Source organism: Babylonia areolata, chromosome 35 (assembly GCF_041734735.1).
Source record: "Babylonia areolata isolate BAREFJ2019XMU chromosome 35, ASM4173473v1, whole genome shotgun sequence".
NCBI classification, from domain to species: domain Eukaryota; kingdom Metazoa; phylum Mollusca; class Gastropoda; order Neogastropoda; family Buccinidae; genus Babylonia; species Babylonia areolata.
This window is the reverse complement of record NC_134910.1, coordinates 16,523,433-16,535,625: the sequence shown is the minus strand read 5'-3', so window position 1 is coordinate 16,535,625 and position 12,193 is coordinate 16,523,433. Positions and strand designations below refer to the sequence as shown.

The 12,193-nt window shown below is 40.8% G+C and overlaps 1 protein-coding gene across 2 annotated transcripts in view; it reads right to left on the bottom strand.

The window, feature by feature from the left end:
- Positions 1–1,591: 1,591 nt before the first annotated feature.
- LOC143277731 (tropomodulin-like) overlaps positions 1,592–12,193 on the bottom strand; it is a 26,070-nt gene continuing 15,468 nt past the window's right edge. For both annotated transcript variants that reach the window (XM_076582628.1, XM_076582627.1), the window contains 9 exons: positions 11,820–11,957; positions 10,249–10,405; positions 9,808–9,930; positions 9,082–9,168; positions 7,787–7,917; positions 6,029–6,136; positions 5,314–5,457; positions 3,351–3,498; positions 1,592–2,981 (listed from right to left, as the gene is read on the bottom strand). In XM_076582628.1, coding sequence (XP_076438743.1) covers positions 2,953–2,981; positions 3,351–3,498; positions 5,314–5,457; positions 6,029–6,136; positions 7,787–7,917; positions 9,082–9,168; positions 9,808–9,930; positions 10,249–10,405; positions 11,820–11,945 — 1,053 coding nt within the window. In that variant the 5' untranslated portion in view covers positions 11,946–11,957 and the 3' untranslated portion in view covers positions 1,592–2,952. The remainder of the gene's footprint in view (positions 2,982–3,350; positions 3,499–5,313; positions 5,458–6,028; positions 6,137–7,786; positions 7,918–9,081; positions 9,169–9,807; positions 9,931–10,248; positions 10,406–11,819; positions 11,958–12,193) is intronic.

The window sequence follows — 12,193 nt, the reverse complement described above, 5'->3', positions numbered from 1 at the left end:
CCAGTACTACTAATGCATATGTGTTGTTTATCAGCATATATCTGTGCAGTGTAATTTAAATCTAAAAAAAAGACTATCTTTCTGGAAACATGTAAGTGCATGTTCATGCTTTTGTATGCTTATTACAGTTCAGTTCAGTTACTCAAGGTGTCACTGCGTTTGAACAAAAAACACACACAATTAATATAATGTGCTTGCACATATGTCCATGTGCCTATTTTGCAGGAATACAATTACAACCTGAACAAAAAAATAAACCTTTCACTCAAAACTGAAATGGAGTCATTGTTTTCACAATATAAAACATGATTTTAAAATAAATAAAGTCAAATAATCAGAATGTGAAAAAAATAATCAAAGAACACTTGGTTTCACATTCAACCTTATTAAAATGCAGTCAACATGAGTTAATAAGAAAAAAAAAAGACAGACAGACTTTTCAACACATGGCAATTCAAGAAAAGAAATGGTGCAATGACATACAAAAAGTTTGATACAAATGTGGTCGACAACTGCTCCTTACAAGGACGCAAACTATTTTTCTTACAATAATCACATACACTACAGGTTGGGGTTCAATTCTGGCAACACAGCAGCTTTGTACAGCACTTTAGACACAGCACCTCCAGCATAGGAACTGCTGGTTCGCATTAAAAAAAAAACAACAACCCCCCACCCCCCAAAAGAAACGGAAGACAAAACTCATTCAAACCTTGCAATCCAAATAAATAAACAGATCAGGATCAGCACAAGCAGCAGCAGCAGAATGACTGCCAGTCTACACAGACATGCACACTGCAAGTCATGGGAGAAAAGGAGGCTCCATGGCTGGACACAGGGACTGCTGGAGTCAGGGGGTCACAGGTGACTGGGCGGGCACTTTAGGGGGCAATGGGTTGGGGGAACTTGGTGTCATCAATGATTCTCATCTAGCCAAACGCCCACAGCCAAAAAGCACAAAAAGCAAACAAGGGAAAACATTTTCCAAAAAAACAACGTAACGTAAGAATGAAATATGTGCAGTGTCCATTGCAGCAGAAGGGTGAAAACTGCTGAAACAGATTGGATTTTTCCTGCTTTTCATATGTTTACTTTCTGTAAATTTCCAGTACCATCAACATATTGAATGCTTCAGATCCATATCATGTACTCCAAATAAAAACCATTTCCCATGAGAACCTGCATGATGAAAAATGAATGCAGACAAGTAAATTCTGAACACACAGTCTGAACTATGAACAGAGGAAAAGGTAAAAGACTTCTACATTATGTGTGTGCTGCTTTTATCTGTCTTTTTTCTAACCATAAACTTGGTTAAAGGTGCCTCCCTGATTTCTGTATTCGCACTTTCATGAAGCTAATGTCTGTGATTTGGTTTGTGACAAAAGTTGCACTGCAGCATTCACTGATTTGAGCAAGTCACAACTTTCAGTTTCATTTCAGAATATTCCATTCATAGCCGAACAAGTGTCTGCAGATGTTGCTTACAAAGGCGGGATAAGTCCATATTACATAATCTTCACAAAGTATTGTTCTTAATTCCCACAGTTCACTTCAAAGCTCAATTCTCTTTCTATAGCTCCGTTAGTCCTTTCTCTTGTGTTCATATATATACCCATTGTAGACCTGTCCTCTCTTATATGTTCACATCCTTCACAGTAAAACTCAAAGTTCAGTTTGGTCATCATTCCCTCCTGTTCACATTCTCCTTTGTGATTCTTGTCCCTCATTTCTGTTCACTTTCTTCTTCTGTTTTTCTTTTTTTTTCTTTTTTTTTTTTACCCAATAAACAGACATCTGTATACTTCTAGATAGGAAAGCAGAAATTCACATCTTTCCATCAATTTCAACTGTGACACAGAAAGCTAGGCACAAAAGCATAGCACAAACACCAACTTTTATATGAAAGCAAAATAATATTAGTATCAGAAGCTCTCTCTAAAAAAAGCATGCATTAATACCCCCCAAAAAACTATGCCTACTGTCATTCAGATACACAGTGAGGCAAAGAATATGTTCAGGGAGTCCTAAAGTGTGCAGAAAAGCAGAATACTGCCAGATTTACTACTTTTAAAAGTTGCCGCAGTAACAACAGAAAGAAAACAAAAATATCACAAACAGTCTTCATTCTTATCACACAATTAAGCATATGCTCTGCCATCTTTTCTGCTTCTTATACAACAATGTGTGCAAAAAAAAAAAAAATGTACAAGAAATTACACATTAAAAAGTAAATTAAGAGACTGAAATATGTCAATACATCTTCTACCCTTAGAAATCAGAGATGCGCAGATCATGTCAATTTTTTTTTTTTTTTAATTTAAAAAGAACAGGGTACAAATGTTTAAATCTTAAAAGCAAAGGGATGACATTTGATTTCTAACCACTAAAAAGCATTACTGCATCAATTATGTTATACTTGCACCAACCATGAGGGTGAAGCCTGGCTGTTAAAATCAACCTCACCTCAAAACACAATAACCCCTATAAAAAAAAATATATATAAAAAATTAAGAGCCACTACTGGCTTCTTTAAGCAATTTCTTTACCAAGTCCGGACCTTTTAAAAAAAAAATGTAAGTACACTTTTTTTCTTCACTAAAATGGGCACAGGAAAGGAGATGCCAGCTGACCACAGGCAGGTCCCCAACGATGGAATCCTGGGTCACAAGTTTCCCCAAGGGAAGGGGTCTGCAAGCTTCCCCGGCAGTGGTCCATAGGAAGGTTGGTATCTGGCTCAGAACGCCGCAAGCTGCCGCCACCCGGCAGTGAAAAAGGCGTGAGGAGAGAAGGGTCATGTCCACCAGTATGGGTGAGGGGAGTGGAGGGGGTCAGGGGATGGGTGGGAAGGAGGATGGACGATGAAATGTGAGTTCCGAGGTGTGGTATGTGATGTGGTCTGTGAAAGGAGTGGGAGGGGTGTGTGGGGTAGCAGCTTCACCTCTTGCTTCTTTAGGCTTTCCCCACCCTCTGCTTGCGCACTGAAACAAACATGTCAGTCTCTCTCAATGACCCGCAGACATGGGGCAAACAGAATGAGATGACACAAAGGCAAATACTATCACACACACACACACACACACACAAACCCAAAACCTCCATTATATGAACAAACACACACATGTACACACAAACACACATGCATCCACCCCCACCACACACACACACACACATCTACCCCCACCACACATATATACAATAACTCACAAACACAATTAGCTACACACGAACAGGCATGCATAAGCAGCACACAGATTTGCAGATAGAAAAACAAACAACAAATGTCAACAAAACCACAACCAAGAAATAACCACAGAACATTCATCCATTGACACAACCGGTTAACTCACAGTCATCAAAGTTCTGCTTCAAGCGCTCAGTGGTACGTATGCGGGCATCAGGGTATTCGAAATGGATGCCAAACCTCAGCAGCGTCTTGTTTTCCAGAATCAGTTTGGTGATCTGCATCTCTACTTTGTTGCCAAGGACCTCTGGTTTCTGAAAAATCGCATGTGCAGACGCACCATGAGTACCACCCAGTTATATCTTCTCTTCTGTTGTTATGTCACTGTATTCTCAGTTCCAGTATTAATCTAAGTCTGAGAGGAAAAAATAAAACAATGAGTGGTACCCAGCTCACAACAAGAAATGTACAGGGCTATCTGTATGAACTGAACATGGAATAATCTGAACAGAGACACAGACAGAAGAGAGAACTAAACGAGTGGGGAAGAATGGTAAGGGTTGCACCCTATCTAGCTCAGCAGCTGGCTTACAGTTCCAGCATGGTGAGTACAAGAGACACAACACAGATAGAACTTGCACAATGCACCCGCCCCCCCTCCTGCCTACTTGAAAATGTAAATTCTGTAAACAACCTGTTTACAAAAATACTCTCCATAATGTTTGCAGAATGTGATGTGACAGAGAATACCAGGTGATGTAGGGTCATCTGATGTCCAAAAGTGAGCTTGCAGGTATGGTAGGATCTGTGGCAGGTAGGTAGGTAGATAGATAGATGAATGGATGACAGATAGATGAACAGATGGACGGATGGCTAGACAGATAGATAGACAGACAAATGAACAGATAAACAGACAGATATACAGACAGATAGACAAGCTGGCAGGCAGATGTACAAGATGTGACAGCCAACTTCTTTAACAAGGGCAATGACATATTTATACTCATGAGAAAAAAGGGTGATTCTTTTCAACAAGAAATATATGCAGAAAACACTTAACTGATTTTTCTTTTTTTCAATAAACATGGCAATACACGACAGATAAAACAAAACAAACGAAACAGAAACAGTTGTAAGAGAGTCTGGAGTAAGGCGGTGGATCAACAGAACTTGGCTGAACATTAAAAAAAAACCATTCCCTCAGAGTCAAACGAAAAGAAAACCACAGAGAACAAAGACAGAGAGACCAAGAGACAGAGAGAAAGGCAGTTTGTGGGAGTGAGCAACACACACACACACACACAGAGCAGAAAATGTCAGGGTACCCACAGACATGACAAAAACATGATTCCATACTTCTTTCCAGACCAGTCTGAAAATCTTCCATGCCAAATAACACAAAGCCTAACTGAATGAAAAATGTGTCTGCTCACCATTGATGAAAGAAATGGTGGATATCCCAGTACTGATGTTCAATTTTCATCACTCTGATATTTTGGTTCTTAAATGCATTCAGCTCTGTTGAATGGCAGTGGTCAGGGAATTTCTTAAAATTACAAGACTTTTCCAGACCCTTAAAGGCAAAACATATTTTTCCAAGACTTTCCCAGCCTAGAAATGGTTCTCTCATTTTCCAAAAGACTTTTTCAGCCCTGGAAATGGTCCTCACTTTCCCCAAAATGTTTCCAGCCCTGGAAATGGTTCTCACTTTCCCCAAAATGTTTCCAGCCCTGGAAATGGTTCTCTCATTTTCCCAGGACTTTTCCAGCCCTGAAAATGATTCTTATTTCCCCAAGATGTTTTCAGCCCTGGAAATGGTTCTCATTTTCCTAAGACTTTCACAGACTTCCACAAGTCTGTGGGAACCATGAAGAGTACAAGGACGTGCCAAAAAAAAAAACAAAAAAAAACAACAAAACAAAAAAACAAATGCCACACTGAGCAACCAACAGCACCCAATTTCGCTTTCAGTTTCAAGGAAGTGTCAAAGCGTGCGAATTGATCCATACATGCTACACCATTTCAACTGTAGGATAGAGAGAGAGAGACAAAAAGAGAGAGAGAGACAGAGTGAGAGACAGAGACAGAGACAGAGAGACAGAGAGAGGATCAGATGCCACACCCATTACCTGGTTGGCGACTCTCAGTTCCAAGAGGGTCTGGTTGACGTTGATGGCTTTGATGATGTCCACCAGCACTTCCCCAGTCAGAAAGTTGGACTCCACGTTCACTGTACGTAAGGTCTTGTTCTCTGCCAACGCCTCCGCCAGTTTCTGTGCACACACATTTGACAGAATAACTCTTGCTGACTGACTGCTAGACCATACTGATTCCTGTCGTGTGTTAAGAATGAGCAGCTGCGTTCTTTCAACATGAATCATTTTAGGCAGTGTTGCTTGTAAATCTATGTGTGTGTTCAAAAACAAACACAAAAACAAAGAGAGAGAGAGAGAGAATGTGTGTGTGTGTGTGTGTGTTGATGTGAGTGTGTGGTGGTTGAGGGTGGGGTGAGATGGGAGTGATGTGTGAGATGTGAGTGATGTTACACTGTTTTTAAATAGTACTGTATTTTTTGGTAAGTTCTAAACTTCTTTTTTTTCCAAGTCTCTTATCCAACCACAAGTATTATCAAATGCATCCAGAGCAGCAGGTTAACACTATAAATTGAAATTACTATGATAAGTAGTTCAAGAAAGGGACCAGGCACTACTATCAGAACAGCCACCTTTGAACAAAAGCTATTCCCTTTCATTGAAGCAAAACTGGTCAGGCCCAGCAAAAGATGAAGCAAGGTACAGAACAGGAAGGGCTCAGAACACCCCACCACAGTGCCCACCCACTCACCTTGCCCACCCTGTCGTTAGCGGCAACCCCAGCCATGTGGAAGTGGACGCAGGATGTGTTCGCTTTCAGGGCCTCGCACACCGCCAACAGGCGCTCGATGGACACGTTCTGTTCAACACACACACCAGTCACTTCACTAGTGTGTTCAGGTCTGGGTGTTTACTTATAAAACGTTCTGTTCAACACACACACCAGTCACTTCACATGATGTATTCAAGTCTGGGTGTTTTCATATAAAACATTCTATTCAACACATGCACCAATCACATCACATGGGATGTTCAAGCCAGGTTCTTTACATACAAGAAGTTCTGTTCAACACACATCAGTCACTTCACATGGTGTGTTCAAGTCAAGGTGTTTACACACAAGAAGCTCTGTTCAGTACATACATCAGTCACTTCTGCGACCAAATTCAAGGTATGTTCTGGTCATTTTGTTTACATACAAAAGGTTCTGTTTAGCGCGCGCGCGCACACACACACACATCAATCACTTCTGTGCCATGTGTTCAAGGTGAGTTTTCTCACAACCCAGACAACCACAAAGAGTTGCTTCTGAGCTGAAAGTATGTTGTCTTTTTTTTTTTTCCCCCTAAGAAGATGAAAATAATTATATTTTTTATTTCTTCATCCTCTCCTACCCTTGCAAGACAATTTCAAATCATTTAACCCTTTAAGCCCTGACCACCGCTTTACCGGTGGCAGAGAAAAATGACATAATGCCCAGCCACCGGTTGAGCGGTGCGTAAACATTTGAAGCATGCAGTCTCAACCTGGCCCATCAGGGCAGAAATCAGGGACAAAACGTGTGAGAAAACAACTGTACACAACGCAGCAAGTAATTGATATGCTTGATGATTTACCGGAAGTAGAGTATGACAATGATTACTCTGATAGTGAGGTGGAATTCGAATCGGATGATTTTGCTACAGACAGTGATGTTGAAAATAATCTGAGCATGCAGAATCAGTTGATCAAAGGAGGCGTGTCAGGTTGAGACTCTGCACGCTTCATGGTAGAAATCGATCTTTTTTATCCAAAGCACATGCACAAAACACAGTGAAAAGGCGCGGTAATGTTGGTACTACATTCGCTGACATCAGAATATTACGGTTTTTCTGATTGGCTCTTCAATATAAGTCAACCAATAGCAAAACACGACACAAGTTTTTACGCACCGCTCAACCGGTGGCCAGGCATTATGCCACCCCTCCCCACCACCGGTAAAGCGGTGGTCAGGGCTCAAAGGGTTAAGAACGTGCAATGAAGACTGACACACACACAAAAAGAAAACTGGAAATGACAATATAAGGAGGCAATCCAAAATGTTAATAGCAAAGCAGAGGTTGTTTCCCTTCCATCAAGCTACTGATGAATAGGTATTCCTGGTGCCTATGACTGAGAAATAATGTCATGTCACATTCTCTGTTGTTGTTATTCTCAATGACACATCAGCATCTCACGAGATGTTCTGATGTTGTTTTTCTATAGATCTAAATCTGCACAGCTTTATTAAAAAACACACACACACACAATCACAAGTAGCAAACTGAATTACGATTATTTCATGAAATTTTTATTCTTTTTTTTGGGGGGAGGGGTATATGCATTTCCAAGGTAACCCAAATGGGGATTAGGCATTTACTAAATACTGGCCATTTATAAGGCAGTTTACAGTATAATATATGCTGAACAAAATACCACAATGGAAAAAATATCTTTAAAAAACAGCATTGACAAGTGGTGGACTGTTCACCTTGATGTTGTTGAGGTTGAGGGTTTTGACTTTGGGATCGTTGGCCTTCAGTTTCTCGATGCTTTCCTCTACATCTGTGGCATTGGGCGCTTCGTCTGGAACCATCTTCAGTTCCTGTGCTCTGGCAGCACCTGGATGATATACAGGCGACAGGTAGTGGTGTGTGTGTGTGTGTGTGTGTGTGTGTTTGTGTGTGTTTGTGTGTGTTTGTAAACATGTATGCTTGCATACATGTGTGTGTGTCAGTGCACATGCACGAGCGACTGCTGTGTAACTGTTGAATGGCACAAGTTAGTTTCTCAATATGCATCCATGCTTCTCGTACAGGTCTAGCATTCAGTGCCATGAATTGGGTCCCCACCACATGAGTACATGGGTTGCAATTCTATTGCTTGACAGTTTTGACCAGATTACTGCAACTGACATTACTGAGCTGTGTGTGTGTGCATCTGTGTGTGTGTGTGATGCATGTACAATTAAGAGTGGAGCTTCTGACCAGATGTGTGCATTATGCATGGTTGTGTTTAAGTATATGAATCAATCATTACATCCATGTCAACAAGGAAAAAGGGCAAAGCAACCTGACAAGAAAACACACACACGCTCCATATTACACCAGTAAAGGTCTACAAGACATGAGACATTCAAACATGACCTTACCTTCTAATTGACACTCCCATGGTCACTAGCAATCTACCGTTATTGACCCCACCATTTAGATAGCACTATCCATGACATCACTGGACTCCGTCTCAACACTACCCATGACATTAACATGCTTTTTACCACTCAAAAGGTCTAGCAGTCCTGTGAAGACACTGACAGATGTACAAGCAGGGCATTCACATGTACAACTGTTCTTCATCCTAACATTTAGACAACCCTACCTATGATAAAGCTGGAATCTGCATCTACACAATCCAATGTATTATCACCACTCAAAGGTCTAGCAGTGAAACCATTTTTTTTCAAACTGGTATTTTTATTTCAATGCCCCATCATCTGCACCATTTCCAGTGGCATTACTCCCATCCTGCTCAACCCAAGTCCCCCATACAAAGCACCACCCAGGTTTGTCTGTCATGGTCCCAGCATTGACAATCCACAGGGAACTATCTATATAAAGGTCACCAAGAGGCCACACACCAGAGGAGACTGCACTGATGCTGAGTAACTTTTGCGGTGTTCAGTGGTGCCGATTCAAAGTACTAAGAGCGCTGCCTGCAAAACTACCTACTGACGACAATAAACACTTTGTGGCGGAGCTAGCAGGGAAACTGGTTATCACCACTGACCTGTGAAGCCACCTTCATGGATTTTCTCATCCCTCAGCGAGGCGTAGAACTGTGTCTGGGTCAGCATGCTGTGGAAACCCAACACGGCTGAAGAAGAAGAAGGAAAAAACATGTAGTTTTTGCCTGGGCATCAACATCAAAATGCTACATTCTGAAATCTGTGTGTGTGTGTGTGTGTGTGTGTGTGTCTGTGTCTGTGTTTGTCTGTATCTGTGTATGTGTGTATGTGATGTGTGTGCCCATGTTCTTGCATAGTTTGCATCTGACTAAGAAGTATCCAGTCACTTTTGGAATTATGTACACAAAGTTGTTTTCAACATGAGAACATTATAGAAACAATAAACAAACAAAAAAAAAAACAAAAACAAAAAAAAGAGAACAAAAGAAAATCCTATAAAAGAAAAAAACAGGAATTGAATGAAAAAGAAGAAAATGGAGGAAGAGATGAAGATAAGATGATGATGGCGTGGGTAGTGATGATCACAATTATAACTATCAAACATTCACATCAACATTCAAATACACTCCAAATTCACACACTCATACTCCCCACCACTCCCACACGCCCACTTCATAAGCTCCCCTTCAAAACATATCCATGCACACTCGTGCGTGCACACTCACACATGTACACACACACACACTTCATAAGCTCCCCTTCAAAATATATCCATGCACACTCGTGCGTGCACACACACACACACATTCACAAAAACCATGCCTTACCGGCCAAATCGACAAGTTCTTCTTCGGAAGCAGCTGTGAGGATTTCGTCCCACTCTGTCTCCACATCCTCATCATCATCGTTCACTACAGTCTTCTCCTGGTCCTTTGGCACAAACTTTTTCCCTGTAATCACATCCACACGTCACAGGTGCTGACAGTGTTAAAAACACAGGTGTTTCTGGTGAGATGCTCTGTTAAAATATACAGAATGTCTTTAAGGTTCAAATAGCTAATTTGGTGAAGAGTAATTCAAACACACACACACACACTCACACATAAAAATATGTGCATGCTTACACAGTCATACACAGAAATATGTGTATGTGTACACACAAGTGTACGCGCATTCATACGTATACACTAATAAATTTATGTACAAGCACACACACTCACACACACACACTAAACACAAACACTAAACACACACACTTGCACAAATACCTTTCTGTTCCTTGACATAAGGTTTGTTCTGATCCCAGTCCTTTTCTGTCTTGGCTTTCTTCTCCAGGAAATCCAGCAGTTTCTGGCGGTTGAAGGGACCAGTGGGATCCTTCTCTGTCTGGTTCCGGCACCGCTGAGACGGGGGCAGGAGAGAGTTCTGGAACCCAGACAGAGAAGACATAGTACCCCTGTCCTTGGGTTCATATCTTTACCGGAGTGCTAGCTAATGGACAGCTCAGTTCACCAAGGAAGTGTCACTACCTTCAGACAAATTCATCACACATTACATATATATATACTACACCACTTCTGCTATGCAGATGCCTGGCCAGCAGCATAATCAAACACACTTAGTCAGACCTTGAGTATATATTTGTGTACCTATCAGAGTGGATTTCTTAGTCTCATTCCTTCCTCATGGGATCAATTTGTCAGGGTCACATGTAAATGAAATGCAGGAACAAATCACAAAAGAACAAGAGGCAAAGCCTTCAAGACTCACTTGTGCTTCGCACTTTATCCAGTAAAGGAATCATGAAGAGAGAAAAAAAAAATTTTAAAAATCGTTGAAAAGTGCTCTGTATCAAATTAAAATATGATATATAAGATAAGCTTGAGAGAAAAATTTTTTTAAAAAAGAAAAAAAAAAGGAATGTGAGTGGTATCTAACCACGCATTATCAGTTCTGATGCGAGCAGACTAATCCCCAAGGCTGCGGCACATCTGACGTCCAATGAATAAATTCAAAACTGAAAGCAATGTTGACGTTTTCTTCTTCGTTCGGTAAATAGATGTGATTGTAGTGGACATAATAACGCCGTTTAAATCATGGTTTTTGTGTGTTTTATTATATCTAGATTATTCTTTTATTTCAATTGTTAAGGAGATGTTGCCATCTCCTTCAAGAACATCGCAACACATAGCAGATATCTAGATCTGCATAAACCAGTCTACAACGGGCTGAAACACATGACTGATTCAATTTTTCTTTTATGTTCATTCCAGTTAATTCAGTGTCCACTTTAGAATAATGAATATTCATATGCAGTAAACACGTCGATGGTGTAGTTAGTATCACTGTACGTGTTCTGTCCAGAATTTGTGTTTCTTTCCATTTAATTGTGAACAAGAAACACGAGGTCATGTCGTCTTCGAAAACAACCTACCTTCTAGTTGGCCAAACTTAGTGGAAAGTGGTTTTTAGAATTTTCGAATTTCGGAACACATCTCAATGAAATATACCGTTAATGATTCGGAAATACAGCTTAATTCAGGAGACTTACAACCTGTTATTGGAATGACTGTGAAGATTTTTTTTCATACTATGTTTTAGCCAATTTTGGTATTGGCAGACAAAAGTATTTCCAGAGAAAATGGCAATGTTAAAGTCTACCACAGACACACAGACACAGACGCACACAACCAACCACCGGGTTAAAACATAGATTCACGATTCACTTTGTTTACACAAGTAAGTCAAAAAGCAGTGAAAACATGCCAGTCAAGTAATCCACATCTAGTGTTGAACTGAGCATCATCATGCTGAATCTGATCTGACTCCATGTACTCACGTCTGGGTCAAAGTCGCCATTCAGTTCTTCCAACTCCTCTGCGGATAAGGCCTGCAGAAGGTCATCGAGGTTGTCAAGGTCGATGTCCGGGATGTCGTCCGCCTTCTTGCCCAGTACAGCACTCATGGCTTCGTTTCTCTGCACAGTCAGTGCCACCCTTGTCAGGTCCACTGGTCTACCCATCACAAGCCACTCTCTCTCTCTCATTATTTGGTGCATTAGTGTTTTTTGTTTAACATTTTTGCTCAGATGATTGAATATAACACTAACTCCCCCTGTACCCCTGTATAAGTATTATGTAAGCAACACAGAAAAACAAAGATCATGCAACAAAACAAGAAACATGCCAAAAGGAATCAAAGCCACAAAGAAAC